The sequence below is a fragment of the Anastrepha obliqua genome, chromosome 3, assembly GCF_027943255.1.
Source record: "Anastrepha obliqua isolate idAnaObli1 chromosome 3, idAnaObli1_1.0, whole genome shotgun sequence".
In the NCBI taxonomy this organism is placed as follows: Eukaryota; Metazoa; Arthropoda; class Insecta; order Diptera; family Tephritidae; genus Anastrepha; species Anastrepha obliqua.
The window spans coordinates 82337340-82357446 of NC_072894.1; the positions used below are offsets into that span (position 1 = coordinate 82337340).

Genomic DNA, 20107 nt, shown 5'->3' on the forward strand with positions numbered 1-20107 from the left:
TAATGTGAGGATCCCCGTCATCAACGATTGGGAACTGTCGTTCCGAAACCCGACCATGACGAGGTGAGAATAGCGATAACGCTAAAGAACAACAAAGCCGCGCAAGCCAACAGACTGCCGATTAAGCTATTCAAACATGGCGTCCAGGAGCTGGTAAGGTGCATGCATCAGCTCCTATGCAAAATATGGTCGGATAAAAGCATGACTTCCGATTGGAATTTAAGTGTGCTCTGCCCAATCCTGTAATCTGTGTCAATTATCCCTAGATAAGTATTCTAAATATCGTCTATAAGGATCTAGCGAGCATATTGTGTAAAAGGCTGAAGCCACTATCAACCAACTGATTGGACTTTATCAGCGTGGTTTTAGACCTGAAAAGCCCACCATTGAACAGATATTCACAATACACCAAGTCTTGGAAAAAACCCATAAAAAGAAGAATCGACACATCACCCTTTCGTCGACTTCAAAGCTGCATTCTACAGCATAAAAAGGAGTTACCTATATGCCGCGATGTCTAAATTTGGTATCCCCGCAAAACTAATACGGCTATGCAAAATGACGTTGCAGCGCCATCAGAATTGGGGAGGACCTTTCCAAAGTTTAATACCAAACGAAGTTTCAGAGAGAGTAACTCGCTGTCGTATGGCTTCCTTAACCTGTTGGAAAAGATCGTGGGAGCCGCAGAACTTAATCGCTTTTTTAGAAGCGACCAACTTAAAAAAGTATACAGCACCTTTGCCGAAAGTGAAAATAAAATGTGAACTATAAGTTCCGACCATCCAAAGGAAAAACGGAAAATAAAAATAATAATAATAAACCAACGCTAGGGGAAAACTATAAACACAACTCACGTGGAGTCACCAGTTGTGCTGATTAAAAACAAATATGAAAGCTTGCGGTTTCGCGTGGATTACAGAAAGCACAAGGAGAACACAGAGATATGCTGTTCACTAGGCAGGGCTAGTTCACTGGGGCGGCAGCCCTTGGTCGGGAAAAATCCGAGTCATTCCGGTAACGTAGAACCGGCTGCCATGGGAATGTATGTTACCGCAGGTTTGACACCTGCTTGAGCCTGAGCCGCTTCCAGGCACGTCAAGCGACACCTATTAAATTACGCCGACGAAATCCAAGACAAAACTGACCGAAATTGACTGGACCAGACAGTGTTTAGACCAGTGGTCGCCAACCCGTCGATCGCGAGCTACCGGTAGCTCGCGCTGCTAACGTTGCAAAAAATCCAAAAGCCTGAAAATCATACCAGTATTAGCAAATTTCAGAAATTTTCATAATAAATAGATAAACGCGGCAACACTGCGGTAATCGATTTCGCGCCGACAAACACGACGAGAAGTCGCGTCTCCGTTCTAGGATCGGCTGGAACCGATTAGCGTGTTCGAGAATTTTTTGGCTTTATATAATATATACGCAATGCACGTCGACATTGCGCTCAGTGCGCTATGGCAAGCAGCAGTGAGAAGGCGAAGACATACCATTTCCATTCGGAATGGGAAGAACAATACTTCTTCACAGAAGTTAAAGGCGAAAGTGTTTGTTTGTTATGTAATACATCTGTATCAGTTCCTAAAAAAGGAAATATTGAGAGGCATCATAAAACTGTACATTCGAATTTTGAGAAGGCATTCCCGTTAAATTCTGCCACCAAAAAAGAAAAACTGAAACATTTAAAAATCCAGTTAATTGGACAACAGTCAATATTTTTGAAAACAATCGACAAAAATAAGGCTGCAACTGAAGCATCTTATCGTGTTTCCCAGATAATTGCACAAAAGAAAAAACCTTATAAATACGGGGAAATCATAAAACAAGCATTTCGCACTTGTTACGTTAAAGCGTAACAACTCAAAATCTGAACATTTTCATTAGAGACGAAAAACTGTTTCCGTAAATATTAATAATATATTACAAGGAAAAAAATATGTAATTGCACGAAAATATCATTAAAAACAATATCAGGGTTGTTTCATTCTTATTTGTTTAGTAGTTACGCTAAAATAACAAATTTTTGAGTTGTTACTCTTTTCCTGAAATTTTTTTATACACTTAGTGGTGTTATTTTGAGTTATCTCTGTTTAACTGAAAATTCTCAATAGAAACTTAAACGAACTTAAACAAACCGTTTTGTTGTAAACGGGCACAATTCAAAATATTACACTTTATGTGACGCAAATTTGTTCAAACACTTGGAGACAACTAAAAATATAACTCTTTAGTTCAGACAAAAGAAGTCATTCTGAAACAAAGAGAGAGTCATAACGGTTTTTTTAATGAAAGACTAGACAAACCACTGAACGATTTTTTCAGTTGGTAGAGATGACCACTGTACATTGTTTTCTTGCAAAAAACTAAAATTTGGAATTTTTGAGCTGTTACGCTTTAACGTAACAAGTGCGATTTTTGGAAGCTGCAGATTCTTTATTCGCCAACTTTAGAAATAAGGACGAAATAGTGTCTGCTATAAAATCTATGCAACTTTCTGCTAATACAGTGATGAGGCGAGTAGAAGTAATGAGCAATGATATTTTTTACAGTTAAGAAGTGACTTAGATAACTGTATTTATTTTTCACTGCAACTGGATGAATCAACAGATGTAGTTGACACCTCACAGATGACAGTCTGATGCTGGGTTATCTATGGATGCTGGTCACAACTTCTCATATTTTCGCCATGTTTATTAGTCTATTCATAATAAGGATAACAATTAAAATTGCATTTGTATTTTATATCTTTATTTATAAAACACTAGTGTGTTATGCAAAGTGCCGGAAAAATATCTCGCCCATCAAGCAGACTGTGTTGTACTTATATTTAGCAGCTTTAAAACCTCTTCTTTATATCGTCCTAAATTATATTCGTTTTCGCCTTCGTTTATTAGATTTTCTACGCTTTGTGCAAAACCTCGATTGGCCTGCAGTTTTTGTGTAGTATCCATGAGTTCTCCCCAATTTATTATAGCCTCAGCCGATTGCTTTGATTTATTTCGTTCAAATATGTAATGTTCCATATCTGCTTCTGATTTGTTGGCTTCCCATGGTTCAGTAACAAATGATTCATGATAGCATGCAGTTAATAAGTACATGGCATAGTCATAATTTTGTTTCCTCAGAGGACAGCGATCTGCAACAATAGTTAACATATCCGTGCACGGATTATACCGATCACCAACCAGACGTAAAAATTTGTCTTTTGCATGCGCATCAAATTTCAAGTCAGACAACTTAATTTTTAGTGTTATTCGTCTAGCCTCTGGATTTCGTATGGTGGGTAGAGCGTGACAGTAATCAGTGCTGGCAATTTCGATAGGAAAATATTTTGCACACTTCTCTTCCGTATCTAAACCTTTAGGCCATGGAGCACAAAATTGTTTCAAAGCTTCGCATTGCTGCCGAATAGCGACAGGTGTAAGATGAAGAAAATTTGGAATTTTCATAAGTTCCGCATTGGCGAATTTGGATGGTGGAGGTGCGCCTTTTTCCGTGTAACCTTGGCGTAAAGGCAGAGGCACAGAAGCCGGTTGAAAAGAACGTGGACCTGGCCATACAGCAGTCCAATCCTGGTCAGTCGCCATTTTAAGGTGACGAGGAGGCATTACTGGTTCCTTTTTGAAGACGCGCCGCTTTTGCTTAGCTGTTTGCTTTGTGGACCGTAAATTTAGGACACGAAATTCTTGAATATAAAAATTTTTTGTATACACATTTTACAAAATTCCACACTACTAACCTTCATCTTCAAACTCATGGTTGGTATCTGCAGGTTCCTCTTGTGTCTTACTGCTGTATAATCGGCGAGCACTAAAACTAGAATTACGTAAATTCTTTTCAAAAAAGCGTGCTAATAAAGCCATTATTGCACTCCCCTTCAGTAAAAGTCCCAACTGATTTTAGTAGTTTATTGTATGTAAGAACATATAGGTTCGTTATTATGTAGAGCGGATAAATAATGTCACAGAAAATACCTATCCAGAAAGAAATATAACACAAAAATATTTTAGAATGACACTTTAACTGCCAGTATTGCCGTAGTCAAAGAAAACTTTTCATAAGGTCTGAGCAAGGCGAATTGAGTACTGAAGGTGGCATCTTCTCAAAATACTGATTTTATTTTCCACGATTTTCACAAGTCAGGTCCTTTTCCAATACAGAGCAAACAAAAGGAAGAGATATTTCATATTTGTGGAAATTCAGTGAATGGCTTGATAATATTAGGACTTATGAGATTTAAACTAAACAAACTAATGAAGTACCACGTCTTAAATATGAACATTCCCAATACATGGACGGGGAATGTTGCTGGGTCGTTCCGGTATCGTAAAACCGACTGTCATCGGAACGTTCTTATTAGGGCTTGGTAACAGTCAAGCATGCTTGACTGCGCTTTGTTTGTGTTAGTGCAGTCGGGTGGCGTCGTGACACACGTATTTGTTGTCGGCTACACCTACGATGCTTGATGAAAATCAAAAATTTTTGATATTTTCGTTTGACGCTTACTTTTTTGATCGTGTCGGAGTCTGATGGACAAAACAGCAGTGTTGTATTTAGCATTGAGGTTAGTATTTAGTGTGCGGTTGCCCAATAGTATATTACTCGTAAACACCTACATTACTAAAAATAAGCACAATCCGTATGAAATATGTACATATGTAAATAAGCAAAAAATTTAAAAATTTATATGTAAATGAAATTATTTAAAACTGATATACATAAGTAATTTAATAATAATAAAGTTATGAACCCGAAAAACATAAGTTATAATTAAAAACATGACTTATAGCGATTTTTTAATATAACACAGAAAGTGGGTAACAAAAAAATTCTCAAACAACGAACAGAATAAGTTAAAGCAGATTACTTTTAATTTTTGTAAAATATCCCAAACTCAAATTTAATTCCCTTACTTACGCTTTTCAGCCATAGAATAATTACGTATATACAAATTTACATAAATAAAAATTCATCATCCGATGACGACATACATATTTACTTTTAAATACAACTGTGGATTGATCGCTTTTTGTTTTGAACGTCACCGGGCAAACGACAAGCACCCGACACGCACACATATAAAGTGCTGGACAAGCAATGCTGGACTGTCACCAGGGGCTATATGTTTGCTAGTTTATATTGATTCGCTTACTCTTCCTCTTCACAAACAAGTAATTCCCCTTCCTTTTGTTTGTTTATTCATGGGCTCTGTCGACACCAACTTCGTTCACCATCCTTGGCACGACACCACCTTTAGTATTCAATTCGCCTTTCTTTTAACCAACTTGATGGCTTGCTTTAATGAACTGATATGAGTAGCAAATAGTGATTACTATTATCATCTTTTACAGTCTGATAAGTTATCAATTGTTTAACAAATGACAAGCAATTAATACATTGGCCGGGCTGGAGGCTTAAACAAAGCATTACCAAAAATTTTTTTAAGCTATAGCTTGCCAACGGCGTAGGTATTTCATTGGACGGGTCTTGCAAAAAACCCTAGAATTTAATTTCAGAACTATAAATTGAAATGGAGGATCCAGGTTCGAGTAAGCGTGTTCTTTCCATACAGAGTCACGTTGTACATGGCTATGTAGGTAACAAAAGTGCTACGTTTCCATTACAGGTAAAGTGCAGTCCTAATATCCAAAAAACACATATACATATGTATATCACCTTACATTTACGATAAGGTATTAGGCTTTGAAGTGGATGCAATAAATTCAGTGCAATTTTCTAACCATACCGGCTATAAAACCATTAAAGGTCAAGTATTGCAAGAAAAGGAACTTGGTATGCTATATCGCTGGTTAAAATTTCTTAGGAAGTGAAAATGTTTATTCTTGGTTTTGTTTTAGGTGATTTGTTCGAAGGTCTAGAAGCCAACAATCTACTTCAGTGCTACTCTCATTTACTGACAGGTTACATTGGCAATGAATCTTTCCTGCGACGAATTTCCTATATCGTGAAAAAATTGAGACAAATTAATCCAAATTTAGTTTATGGTAACATTCATTAAGATCTGCTTTTATCTAAATTTACTAGCATTTAAAATCTTTCACTAAATGATATAGTTTGTGATCCTGTGATGGGAGACAACGGTAAAATGTATGTACCAGAAGAATTGCTACCAATATATCGTGAAGAAATTATACCACTTGCTGATATAATAACCCCAAACCAGTATGAAGTAGAATTATTGACGGAAAACAAGATTTCTACAGAAGATGATGTTTGGTCTGCAGTTCAATTGTTTCACGACCGTGGTATTGATACAGTTGTAATATCTAGTAGTGAGCTCGGCGATGAAAATGACCTACGTGCATTTCTAAGCAAGAAAAATGGGTGTCGCTATATAATTAATATTCCCCGACAAGGAAATGGCATATCATTCACAGGTAAATATGACTTAGTACGGAAAATATATTATTAAATTTAGGTCGCCTTATCACACTATATTTTACACTATTGAATTTAAAGAGTTGTTCGTATGCAGACCATCTGCTTATGAAAGCATGGTTCTGTTCAATCGCAAGATCGGAATTTATTAAAGAAAATGGCTAACACCGTAAGTCAGTCGCTACGTGGGTACGTGCGGAATTATCATTCGGTTTGTTCCGTGCTCTATGCCCACTATGGGCATAAACAATGAAATAATAGAACATTTTTTTCACAATAGCGATCACCTTTTGGTGGGCAATTCAAACCTTCCGAATAGCGATAAAAACTATTTTCAATTAAGAACTGTGAACCCTGCTATTTGTAGTATATCAAGACCATAAATGGAAGAAACGCTCAATAAGAGATACATGCAACAATTAGCAGCATTCCGCAAAAATGTTTGTGTAGTGCTGTTATAAATCGAACAAGAGTGACATACTTTTATTTCCGGCATGTAAATATAAACATTTGGGATAGTAAAATTACTAATTGGTTACGCAGAACTTAGTAATGTCTCTAAATTATATGCTAAGTTATATCGAAATTTTTATAATAAGCTTTGTATACAATGCTATAAATGCATACATACATATTTTAATCGATCTTATTTACTACAATTTTAGGCACCGGTGACCTCTTCGCTTCACTCTTTCTAGCGCACAGCCACATAGCCGATGATTTGGGTAGCGCATTTGAAAAAACTATTGCTTCACTTCAGGCAGTTTTAAAGCGCACAATTGAATCTATGCCAACAGACGTTCTGTCCGGTAAACGTAAAGTAACTGCTCAGGAACGTGAACTTAAGTTGATACAAAGTAAAAGTGTTATCGAAAATCCGCGGGTAGTGCTTAGAGCACATCAAATCAAATAAGCGTCCAATGCACAAATAATTAAACTTCACTGTACAGGGTCAGTCACTTACTTTGCATTTTTATATATTATTAATTATATATAATACTTCATATATTATATAATATTGTATTTCCATAAATGTGAAATCCGGTGTACCTTTTGTTGTTATATTGTTAGATAAGACAATAATAAATGTGAAATTATGTATACAACAGAAATCTTTTTTTTTTTCAAATCCATCAAACCTAACCACACACGCAAAGCACTTTAGTTGCCACTTAAGCACACAAATTGTTGACACAGTAGTAAATGCTAATAAAAGCGCTACCTTAAGCACATTGGTGGCACTACCAATGTTTCAAAAACTCTTAAAACTTATAACACAATGCTACAACATTGATTAACAACAAAGTCTTATCTTATTACAGCACAAATTAGCAATATTTGAAGCAGTACAATATGCCATAAATATCCTGAAGATCTGTAGACCTGAATACATTTAGAACCATATACCAGATGTATTATACACATCAACTAACTCAATTAAATCTGCCTAACAAAGAAGTTGAATACTATAACCCACTTGTAGAACACAACATTTCAGACGATACCAACTATAAGTACAAATAAAACTAGATTCGCTTGTAGATGCAACCAAAAGAAGGCAAACATTACCTTTGTATAAATTGTACGCTATATTCAGACATGTTTTTAGTTTTAAAACCCACAACTTCAACACTGCTTCTTTTTTTCTGTTTAGGAGTTTTAACATTAAAATTATATGCAAGTCTTAAATATATAGGTATAGGTATGTATAAATACATGTATTTGAATTATAATATATATTTTTGTAAATGATTGTGTACTATATAACTGAACGAACTACATATGCACATTAAATTAGCAAACACTTCGAATTTTGACTGAAAAATAATTTCATTCGATATAAAATTATTTCTTTACTCGAAAGGAGGCAGCACGATTTATTCGAACGATTTGATGTTGTTGATCATTGCCATTGGTATTTACTGTGCGCACTGCTTGGCGTTTGTTAGCCGTTGTTGCGAGTGCTACAAAAATATAGTTATAATTTAAACATGTTTTTAAATTTTACTCCAAATATTGAATACTTACATTTGACCATAATACTTCTCGGACTTTTGCGTACTCGCACTGGACTAAATTTCTTGTTTTCCTTTTGAACACCAACAGCTACAGTTTTCAACAGCCCGTGGTGATTAAATGTCTTTGATTTCATTAAAGCTGTAACAATAAAATAAATCAGTCAATGTTATGCTATTGAATATTATCTATTGTACACAAATACTAACCATTCTTCACTCGTTCCTTATTTACTGGGACTCTTGCAATTTGCTCTGACAATATATTGCCAATCAAATTCCTTTTTCGCAATAAGTTTTCTTTACTTTCCGAGGAAGGTTTTTTGGCACTAACATCCGTACTCGTACTATACTCATCATCCGTGGCACATGTCAAGACATGTGTCTCATTCATATCTGTGCGTATGAGTGGGGGTTTTTTGAAAATACTAATGCCATCATCCGAATCGGTGTCCTCCATAATATCTAAGCCTAATTCAAAGTCATTTTCCAATTTTGGACATTTCCTACGGTACTTCTTCACAATGCTTGCACTGGTTTTATATGAACGTTTCCCATTACTTTGCAGTGATGGTGCTTCCAAATCTTCATCACTATCTTTTTTATAGTCATCATGACCAAAGTATGCGTGACTCTTTATGAATTGCTGCAACTGCTCGTATTTATTTTGGATATCAGTGTTGATATCCGCATTGGTTTTTTGTAGTAATTCGCATGCCATTCCAAAGGCTTTCCGTAGTTTATCTGAATCACGCATGAACTCTGCATTTATGCCCGAAATGTGATTGATATTAATATCTTGTTTCGAGTAACGAACTTCTAAATCTTTTCCTTTTTGGTATATCTTTAAAATTTCGACGTATTTAGATTCTTTGATTTCTTTTTTTAACTTCTCCAAGTCCTTATTTGCGTCATGCAGCTTTCTACGCCAACGCGTAGATTCCTCCTCAAGTTTGCAGATTTGTTTATTATAATTAGAGGTGGAAGCAGGAAGCATCTTAAAGTGCATATATTGTCAAATTTGAAATTATTATATCTATGTATCTTTGAATTGTTTTTCATAAGGTTAGTAAAATTGATAAAAAAAAAATGGGTACGAAAAAAATGTAAATCACATGACAAGGAATTACTGGGTGCATTTATGATTGTAAGACATTAAATTTCATATTAATATACATTCAAGGAATAGTTTGTAATCATGGCGTTCTCTTCTAATGAAAGTATTTGAATTTGTTAATGTTATGGCTTTTGACCATTAGATATTAGTTTATGCCCGGAGATATTTTTAAACATCCCCATGCACATTCATACCGAAAGTATCATCCTACAATATAATAAATATCACGCGTATGGAATGTTCCAGTTCGAACCGCAGAGTCCTCGCAAACGGGCAATGAGAGAGTTTTACCACGAACGAACACTGAAGAGGGAGTGCGCCCAGAGAAACCATCCCGCCAACTTCGGAATTCATAGAACTTTTTAAATCTATTCAATTCATTCATTTCCTCAACTGAGGTTTTCTATAAAATGATACTTTTGCAGTATGCTAAGATATTTTATTCCAAAAAGTATTGGCACCTTTGAAATCATTAGCAAAAGCCCATGTTGTTATTATGGCAGACCATCATTGGCCTCATTATTTGGAAGATCTCCCTCTTTATTTCAGGCCGAGAAATTGGGGGCCACAACTAATAAATCTCGTGAATTTTTTCTGGCCTTTATTTGTTACTTCTGCTTCTACGAGAGTGAATGTAAAAGTACAAAAATATGTACATACACAATTACTAATATGCACATGTTTACGAGAGAGAAAATAAATGAGGAAAATGTGTAAAAATAACGCCAACAGCTGATCGGCCAATGTGCCAAGCCAAATGTCAAAACTAAATTTTTTAGTGAATGCTCATTAATGCAACAGACGCGCTAACTCTAAGTATTTTGCAAAACCAATCGTATTGTGCTAACAATGTACACAAGAAAAATATTTCCGATTCTGCGCTATGTGTTGGGACGTGATCTACATTTAGGACATTTAAGACAGTTACCAAGTCCCACCAAAACATTTGGTATTACACAAACTTCTTCCGTAACCCAGACAAAGCAGGCACACCTACCCTTAATAACCATATCTCAGATGCGAGGTTATGCAAAAAGCAAAGATAAGAAAAAGGAGAAAGGTAAAAAAACGGCCAAAATTGAAATTAATGAAACGCAACTCCGCGAGGTAATAAACTTCGATGCGGTAAATGGACAAATGCAGAAGGCGGTTCAGCAGATGAAAGAAGATTTCATTAAACATTTGTCATTACGTTCTACCTCAGGTGCTATAGAAACCCTACGTGTGCATATCGATGGTGCTGAGCATGAATTGCAGGAGCTCGCGCAAATTTCACGAAAAAATCCTAAAACAATTGTTGTTAATATGATTGCTTTTCCTCAAACCATACCTGATGTACTAAAGGCAATTGATAATAGTGGCATGAATCTTAATCCACAACAAGATGGAACCACGCTTTTCATTCCTATACCGAAAGTGACAAAAGAACATCGCGAGAACCTATCAAAAAATGCGAAGGCTCTATTCATCAAGTACCGTGATACTATACGAGATATACAAAATAATGTAATAAGGAAATTAAAAAAACAGTCTGAAATGCCTAAGGATGATATCTTCGCTGTCCAAACACAAGTAACAGCTATTGCCGATAACTATATAGCAGAAGCAGACAAATTACTAGCAACGAAACAGAAAGAGCTACTTGGCGAATCTTAAATAGTAAAATACACAGCTTCTTATGCCAAGACTGAATAATAAAAATATATGAATAAATTGTATTTAAATGTGTTGTAGTAAATTTTTCGTTACTCAGCTAGTAAACATTTTTGAATACGTACTATTTTCAAAAGTTGCTAGAATAACGAAACATAAATTATATTTTCGATATTGTTGAATCAAAAAATTAAACAAACTCACCTCCAGTGATATTGCCGAGTTTCGCTCAAGTAGTTTATTATAAGCTACATTTTCTTTCTTCAATTTTTCACGAAAATTTAGGCTCTTTATTTTGCTCTGATTACCTATAACGTACTCTTGTGTCTTAATGACGGACGAATATACCGCATCAATCTTGCTGTACCAGGCTTTTAACTCGCTTTCATTGTATGATCGGGTCGCGTCTAAAGCCTTTTCAAGTTGAGCTACCTTAGTTTTAAAACGTTCATTTTCTGTCGTAAGTTCCGTAACCTTTTTAATATAGAAATCTTTCGGCATATTTGATTTAAGAACATTCTGCTTCAAAGTCGTACGAATCTTCTTAGCTCGACTTGCATACTAGAAGTATAAATATATAGTTAATATTTTGGGTAAAAACATGTTTAACCGAATTACATACTTTTAGTGTGTTATATGTGTCTTCATATGTCAACGAACTCATCGAGACATTAGCTACCATTAGGGTCTGACAATTACCTCCTAGAGAATCTTTCAGAATACGCGTCAAGTTCGAATCACGATAAGGAATGTGCTTCATTCCATCTGCCAACTTATTGATACAATTTCCCAATGCCAATAAGCTTTTATTTATACTTGCGCCTTCCTTGAAACGCACCCCAACACCTTTTGTACTGGCAGCACGTTCACTTCCCGCTAAATCAATCATAGATAATTTAACTGTTCGCTTCGTTCCTGTTTTGCGGTCTGTCATACGAATGTGAACTTGAAATATGGCATGTGAACGTGAGCTCTCGGCATTTGCATCCGTTGGATGTTGAGTGCGATTGGAGTTTCCTTGTGCCAGCAGCTGTAACAGATCATCAGCGCTATATATGGGCTTCAAAACTAATCCACTAACAACCACTCCATTCGAGTCCTCTCGAAGTTTTAATGGCCCCGTTTTTGTCAAAAGGTTCATTACCAATTCATTGTACACTTCTAAATAACTTACACCCACATCAAATTTATGCGTAGAACTTTGAGCTTGTATTTTTTCAAATAATTCACGCATAGTTAGAAACGTTAGTCCCGGGCAATTTTCATTGCCGAGCATAGTAAAGGTTTTCCCTGCTCCAGTAGCACCATAAACAAACACGGAACAATTGTACCTGGTTTATATAAATGAACCAAATGAATTCAAATTGTAACTATTGTTAACGTTTATTGAAGCATACCCGTTCAGAACTGAAGCAACTAAAGGTGAAGTGCATTCCTCAAAAATTTCCTGATTTTTTGCTTCTGGGTCGAATACTCGATCAAAATCCATACTAATCTTCTTGTTCACTCGTTTTGTAATATCGCGATAGTTTTGTTTTGTTCCTTGGAAAAAGAATTCATCATCTTCTTCATCGGGATCAAAGAGCAGCGTGTTATTATCCAGTACCTTGACGATTTGTCGCTGATTCTGTTCCAGCTCCCTTCGGTTGTAAGGCCGAACGCGCACAACCACTTTTATATTCGTTTGCTCTGCTGGCATTTGATATTATTAAAAAAATCAGTAAAAATGTGTTTAAAATCGCGTAAAATAAAATTTTCATCCAGCGCTTTGTTTGTTAATGGATTTTTTTTTGTATTTGCTACAAGTTTGAAAATTCAACTGTTTGTAAGCAATTTTAGGTTGGCAGCATTGCTTATCCAATGGACAGCAAAGCTGCCACATTCGTGAATACGACTGTGGAATATTTTTTTCACCATGGTATAAAGAGCGCTTGATTATGGTATGTTAAAAGTTTTGTTACGAATTTTCTTACGTTAAAATTCAAATAAATCTATTACAATAACTCCTTTCATTTCTATCACTAGATTATCAAATAAAATCACAAATTAATGGCAACGCACACGTTCACCTTTAGACACGTTCACTTTATTACTTTTCGTTTATTCTGTTACCTCTGCTTCTATATATATTATTGGCGCGTACACCCTTTTTGGGTGTTTGGCTGACCTCTTCCTCCTATTTGTGGCGTGCGGCTTGATGTTGTTTCACAAATGGAGGGACCTACAGTTTCAAGCCGACTCCGAACGGCAGATATTTTTATGAGGAGCTTTTTCATGGCAGCAATACACTCGGAGTTTTGCCATAAATTCTCTCTGTGAATTCCGAATGGTTGTTACGCACCAACCCATTCGGCTACGGCGGCCGCCTCTGCTTCTATACATGTGCTTAATAACTATCATAATTTTTCAATATGGCAGCTCGCATCTTCTAACGAGTTCTGTTGTAGCAGCAGCTTAATAGTCACCTGTCGATTTGTCTAACTAATCTAGCGATAGATTCATCAAGATTAATTCATGTTTTTGTTTTGAGCTTCGTTCGCTATTGTTGAAAGTCGGTTCGCGAAACCTCGCTATTGCAATAATATATTAATAAAGATCCGTTAAAACGCACTTTTAGGATTTTTGACATTTGAAAACTATTTTATATTTATAAAAAAATGCGTTGTTATCTTGCTCATTCGTCGTTATCTTGTTCATACGTCGTTATCTTGTTCATGCGTCGTTATCTTGCTCATGCGTCGTTACCTTGCTTGAACTGCAAGGGAGAGCGCGGAACGAACGACAAAGAGGCACACGGCCCCCGCGTTCGGCAACGTTCGACATCTGGCTCTCTCCTACTTGAGTGAGCATATATATGTATGTATATGCGCATATGTATATAAATTCACATATTTGTATTTGCATATGCGAGTGTAATGTGTCTTAAAATAGTCAAATCGATGATGGTGCCTCTTAGTGTGGTTGACTTATTAACGTCTGATGCACAATCGAAATTGAACATATCTTTCATGAATTTGATAAATGTTTCGTAATTGTTCACGTTTGTGTAAATGTAACTTGATCAATTCCATTGCGATTCCATTTACCTCCTTCTCTATATCCATACAAAATATCGATCAAACAAATAAAATTAAAATTTTCTTTTGAAAAATGTAACCATTCCATCAGTATTTTCTTATGACGTTGTCACGTTAAACTATCGTCAGTAAACCAACTTTACAGACAACCTCTTTTCTTTTGAAGTGAAACTTCTTAGGCGTCGATGGACGAGCGAGAATGGAGAGTAAAATATCAAGGCCATGTAACGTTTTGGGCATTTTCGTTCCGCGAGAGAGAAAAAAGATATAACGTAGACGAAAAGGAGAGAGAGAGCTATACCTGATATATATCTTAGATACACTTTAGGCTCCTTTTCCTGAGTTTTTCCTTGTGATTGCTAATTTCTAGTGAGAAATAACACTGCCTACTTTTTGACGCTTATTTGTTCGGGCGAACTTGAAGGAAATATATTTTTGGTGCATACTTTTTGGCGTTGTATTTTCTTGGTACCTACTGTTTGGGGCGTTTTTTGGTCCCAATTTTTTTCGCTTTTTTTTGGTGCCTAGTTTTTGGCGCTTATTTCCGTTTTCTGGATAGTGCTTTTGCGTACTATAAAGTACTATCCATTCTGCCGTCGGATTTATTGGTATTGCCTCGCGGTAATTTGTGCCGTTGCTGCGGTCCTGGAATCGCTGCGTTCGAGCGGGTGATAAAAGCTCGGAGTGTTGCGCGTTGTAGCTACTGTATTAATTACCAATAAATCCACAAAATTAATCAACCCGTTCACATATGGCAGGTTACCTACAAAATAGACAATCAGCTGTCAACACTGTTGTGGAAGGTTTTTCTTCATAGAAATTGGTGTGGTGGAATATTTCGGTGTTTTTAATTTATTTAATTTCGTTCACAATAATAACGAAAGTTATTTTAGAAGGAGAAGGTTTAGCAAATTTAATTGCAAAATTGGCTGCTAGTTCTAAAAGAGGAAATCCGTAAACGACGTTTACTGAGGTTGCAAAAAATTATGGGAGCAATACACATGCGATTTTCGATATTGCATTTTATAAAAGTAATAGGTGGACAAAGCGTTTATGAAAAGAAGTTTTTTTCTGTTATATGAATGCATAATTAATAATACCTAAAAAATATTTTATTAGAATACAAACAACCTACAAATCTGCTTTTTTTGCCAGCATTCATTTTATTCAGTTTTTGCTTTGACATTTTTCTTTACAGGCATAAAAATAATGATCTATTACACATAAAACACAGGGTTGTATGTTAAAAATTATGGTTATCATTTAGAATTATTTTATAATCTCAGATTTTGGGAGAGAATTTTTTTATGGAAATATCTCGCTTTTTAATTACGGATTGGGAGTTAAGCTCGAAAAAGTAGATCATATACTTATATGTGAACGTATTATTAGAAAAAAGCAACTTAATGGTCATCGGGGAAGCTAGTAAATGACAATTACAATAAATTTTGTTTCAATCAATAAAGTTTCCCTTATTATATTTATAACCGGTAACTTTTTTTTTTTTTTTTTTTGCCCATGGAGCACTTGGGAAGAGCGATTGTTCCCAAAAGTTGAATCCATCTCAGTTCCGTCCTTTTGAGTTTTAATTTTAAATGCGTACCATTTAAAAAAATTGGTTTGTTTTTCTCTATTTGCCATTTATTTTTCAGAATTGGAATATTAATTGCACGATTAATACTTAATTCGAATTGTGTCAGGTTCTCTATGCATAACAAAGCGTCTTTTACATAAGAAAGGAAGACATCATGTAAATGAAATGAGACTCCAATTATCATAAATCAAAATATTACCTGAATTTTTAAACACATGAAATTTCTCTTCCTTTTGTTAATTTGTTTTGCATAGTTATGGCGCATGACGTCAACGCTTCTTAAAACCGCGAAAATTAATATAGGAGTTTTCGAAAGGTGGCACCTTCTGTATTCTATCCGCCTAAGAATACCAAAGATTATAGAATACCAGGTTGCGCCTTCCGAATAGGCTATGTCGTCAGAGCCCATGAATAAACAAACAAAAGGAGGGGAATTCCTTATTTGTGAAGAGGAACATTAGGCGAAAGCAATAGAAACTACCAAACACAAGAAAACTGAATTTAAAGCCATGATTATATTATCTTGTGCTTTTACAATTTAACATACGGCACTCGTTTCCATTAGTTTGCTTAGTTGAAATCTCACAAATCACAATATTATCAAGCCATTTACAGGATTTTTCTCAAATACGCAATTTATCCTCTGTTTGTTTGTTTTGTTGGCATGTTTTGTATTGGAAAATTACCTGATCTCAGACTTGTCAAAATCGGGAAAAATAAAGTAACTGTTTTTTAATGGCGCCTCATATGGTACTCAATCGTCATCGGGAATATATTCATATTCGGTTATAACTTCGGTTATAACCTTGTTTTCTTTCTTGCGATTTGGGAGTCAAAGTGCCCTGCATGTTTAATTTTACGGTACATTCTCATTGAAATTTTACATTTAAAACGTCAAATTGCGAAAGCAAATTTCGAGCAAATATGTTGTTGCTCAACCAAAGACACCTTGTTTGAATTCGCCTTGCATGCAACCCACTTACAACCCTGCTTGCTATGTCTGTACTTCCATCAAAATGTACGCCATTTTCATTTTATAGAGAATCGCATTTACAATAAATTTAGTGATTTGCGTCTTTTTTATAAAAGTGAAAATATATTAGAATAACTTTTTGGAAACTAAACCGGCGCGTTAATATACAAAAATATATAAAGTACTCTTTGCCAGAAGTATACAAATCACGCTAAATTATGAATTCTGTTTTGTTTGCTTGTTCGAAATGCTTTTCGAGGCATCCATTCGAGGAGTTGTCTGCGGGCCAACAGCTATGCAAGGTGAAGGCCGATTTCTTTGTGGTGACAAAATAAAAACCTAATGTTAAAAAACAATGTGTAAAAATATATGTAGGAAATACAGATTTCTTTTGGCTGTGACCCCAAATTAAAGAATTTTCACATGGCTACCAGATCAAGTGCGCAGTTCTGCGAACATTTAATGAAAGTAGCGATGCTGCTTTTAATTAGTTGATTTTGTTTTTTAATATATAAAATATTTTTCGTCAATTTCAAAATTCAGTTCAAATTCCAAAATTCAGACTCGGAAGAAATGTATAGAAAATAAACGTGGAAGTTTCAGCAACTTGAAAATTTGACTTTGTTGCTTTTCAGAGAAAAATAAAAAATTGAGTAAAGGTTCGAAATATTGTTAAAAGTTTGATAGTTTTTTTTAATGTTACATAAAATTTTGGAGCTTAAAAATATGTTGCTTTCGCTGTAGGTTGAATAATATTTTTATAAAAAATGAACGAAGAGAAATGGCATGGAAAACATTGTTAATATTGTAAAAAAATTCTGCTGTGCCACCTTTTTTTTACTTACTGTACATATGTAAATGACAAGCTTTCATTTATGTTAATACTTAACTTATTTTTTCAGAATTGCCGAGGAACTAGCTCAGTTGTCAAATGTACTTATTGCCGCACTGAATTCCAACCAACAACGTAAGTAGTAAATTGGCTCTGTAACTATTTGTTTCGTTGTAATTTCCTTGAAAATATTTTTCAAATATTCAGAAAATCTCAAAGTGTCTGCAAGAAATGTGAGCACTGTCTCAGCAAGTATGGCAAACCCAATGCCTGTGAATGCTGCAAGATCGTGGCGGCGTTTGGAAACTCTAAATGCGTAAGGTCTGTATTTATTCAAACTTATTCGTATTCAAAACTGTTATCAAGAACTTGTAACAGTCCGAGAAAAAATAGATACACAATAACTTATGTATATTGTGCTTTCGTCGATTTGTTAAAGAAAACTCCTTAGCGGTTAACTGTTAATTTAAACTTAATCAAGAATGTAGTCTTTGTAGTATATTAAATCCCTTTACAATTGCAACGTTTATGAACGCAAACATTTCTTCTTCTTTTTTTCTCCTGCAACATATCCATAAATTGTCCTGTACCTTGCCTGTATAATGCAATGAATGATAGATGTGCAACCTATGAAGCAAAATATGGCCCACCGATACAATGTGATGAATGCAAGCAGCGATGTGCTTTCGATAAGCGTGACGAGAACAAAAAGGTTAGACAAGGAATAAAATCTCTTATACGCAAAAAAATGTAAATACAATAACAATATGAATTAGAGGTATAAGCGTTTTACCGTTTATAACTTATAATTCAGGGTTCAGCACATAAATATTGAATTATTGAAAGTGCTTGCGCATGTAATGTAGACATATGAACAATATGCTCAGTAAATGTGTACGAAGATACTCTCGAAATGTATGCGTTCATAAACTTATTTTAAAGCCCATTTTTTAAGTAGCTTTAAGTAGCATTAAGTAAAAAGACTTATAAAATCAAAATTGAATTTTTTTAGGTTAACGGCAAATTACTTTGTTGGTTATGCACCAGTTCGTTTAAACGGGCTCTTATAAAAGCTCAACAGGAAGGCAGAATATCATCCAAGAAACGACCGCATGAAAAAACGCACCGAGACAGTTCAACGACTTCGACTAAAAAAACCTCGCGGCCGTCTGCAGATATAAAAAGTAGCAGCGGCGGTGCTGGCGGGGGAAGTAGTGCTGCTATTGCTTCTTCAGGTGGAGAACTGCCTGAGAAAATTACTCGTACTGGGTCTGGTGGGAGTGGTGGAAATGGTAGTGGTAATGGCTCTGGAATTGGTCTGGGCTCTATAGCCGCACCAGCTGTTATCACAATCGACCCTAATTCAGCAGATCACGTAGTGGCCATGACAAACTTAAAAGAACGAATCGCCAGTCTAGAAAAACGTCTTCAACAAAAGGATAAAGAATTACTAGAAAAGGATAAATTGGTAAGAACATAAATATAATTATGTATAATGAATTGAAGTACCTATTGGCATATTTTAATTTTAGTTGACAGAACTGAAGGGCAAAAACTTCGAAAAAGAAATTGAAATGCGCAACAAAGTGAAGGAAATCGACAGATTACATGACATGAAAGTGGAGAATCTTAATCGTAAAATTAGTAGTATATTGAAAGAGTTAGCGTCAGTGAAGAAGAGCACAAAGAAGAATGGCACAAGTGGAGGGTCAAACGCCAAGGAACGTCAAAGTGAGCGTGAGAAACGAGAAAACCTTTCTCCAAAAGAGGAACTCGTTGAAGACGAGCAACAACGTGAAAAGGAAGTAAAGGAGGAGAAGATAGAAAAGGATGAAATCAAAAGTGATGAAGAGCAAGAGCGCGAGGAAAAGAGAAGTGTTGAATCTGGTTCGAATAGTCCGTCAACAAATTGAAGGTTGTAACAAAGGATACATTAGTTAAATTTTACAATAAAATTTCACGAGTATATGCAACGCTTTCACATCTATATTCCACTTAATCCAGTCGTGTAAATTGTATGCTAAATGTTAACTTGGTTAATAATTATGATTTTAAATCGTGTTACAAAACATTAGTCCGATACCATTACAATTCGGTAACTCGATAATTCTAAGTCTGAACAACCACTTTTATTTTTCTCTCTTTCTCGGTAACATAAAAAATCAGCCGAAACTCCTTTTTTTTAATTACTGAATGTTTATGCCATAAACTAAATAATATACTTATAAATTTAAATATATTGCGCATTTCCAGATAACAAATAGGGAGTTGCAATGAAACAAATTCAGGCTTGTCACCTCGGTAACGCGGTATTATTGGCCGTTTATGCTGCACTCTAAATCTCTATGTAGCCCTTAATGCAAGCCTAAATGTACACTTATTCATACAAAATCCTCTACCTAAATTCTAAATATTTTTTCCATTGCGAAATGCTAAATGCTGAA

At 35.4% G+C, this 20107-nt stretch overlaps 5 protein-coding genes across 5 annotated transcripts; 3 read left to right on the forward strand and 2 right to left on the reverse strand.

Moving 5' to 3' along the window:
• Nucleotides 1-2729: 2729 nt before the first annotated feature.
• On the reverse strand, nt 2730-4022 carry LOC129240272 (28S ribosomal protein S35, mitochondrial). Its single transcript, XM_054875965.1, has 2 exons — nt 3743-4022; nt 2730-3688 (listed from the first exon to the last, which is right to left on the reverse strand). Exons 1-2 carry the CDS (start codon nt 3864-3866, stop codon nt 2805-2807), a joined length of 1008 nt encoding a protein of 335 aa, XP_054731940.1. The 5' UTR covers nt 3867-4022; the 3' UTR covers nt 2730-2804.
• Nucleotides 4023-5284: 1262 nt separating this feature from the next.
• On the forward strand, nt 5285-7522 carry LOC129240273 (pyridoxal kinase). Its single transcript, XM_054875966.1, has 6 exons — nt 5285-5467; nt 5520-5629; nt 5697-5796; nt 5862-6008; nt 6078-6401; nt 7068-7522. The coding sequence occupies exons 2-6, from the start codon at nt 5534-5536 to the stop codon at nt 7313-7315; spliced, it is 915 nt and encodes a 304-aa protein (XP_054731941.1). The 5' UTR covers nt 5285-5467; nt 5520-5533; the 3' UTR covers nt 7316-7522.
• Nucleotides 7523-7938: 416 nt separating this feature from the next.
• On the reverse strand, nt 7939-13004 carry LOC129240271 (kinesin-like protein KIF18A). Its single transcript, XM_054875964.1, has 6 exons — nt 12585-13004; nt 11810-12518; nt 11392-11748; nt 8628-9414; nt 8431-8559; nt 7939-8366 (listed from the first exon to the last, which is right to left on the reverse strand). The coding sequence occupies exons 1-6, from the start codon at nt 12884-12886 to the stop codon at nt 8248-8250; spliced, it is 2403 nt and encodes an 800-aa protein (XP_054731939.1). The 5' UTR covers nt 12887-13004; the 3' UTR covers nt 7939-8247.
• Nucleotides 10196-11252, forward strand: LOC129240274 (ribosome-recycling factor, mitochondrial). The gene has a single exon (XM_054875968.1). It carries the CDS (start codon nt 10384-10386, stop codon nt 11188-11190), a length of 807 nt encoding a protein of 268 aa, XP_054731943.1. The 5' UTR covers nt 10196-10383; the 3' UTR covers nt 11191-11252.
• Nucleotides 13005-16876: 3872 nt separating the features above from the next.
• Nucleotides 16877-19644, forward strand: LOC129241104 (protein FAM76A). The gene is made up of 6 exons (XM_054877275.1): nt 16877-17133; nt 17734-17798; nt 17871-17984; nt 18282-18375; nt 18676-19131; nt 19196-19644. The coding sequence occupies exons 1-6, from the start codon at nt 17050-17052 to the stop codon at nt 19574-19576; spliced, it is 1194 nt and encodes a 397-aa protein (XP_054733250.1). The 5' UTR covers nt 16877-17049; the 3' UTR covers nt 19577-19644.
• The last annotated feature ends 463 nt before the right edge of the window (nt 19645-20107 follow it).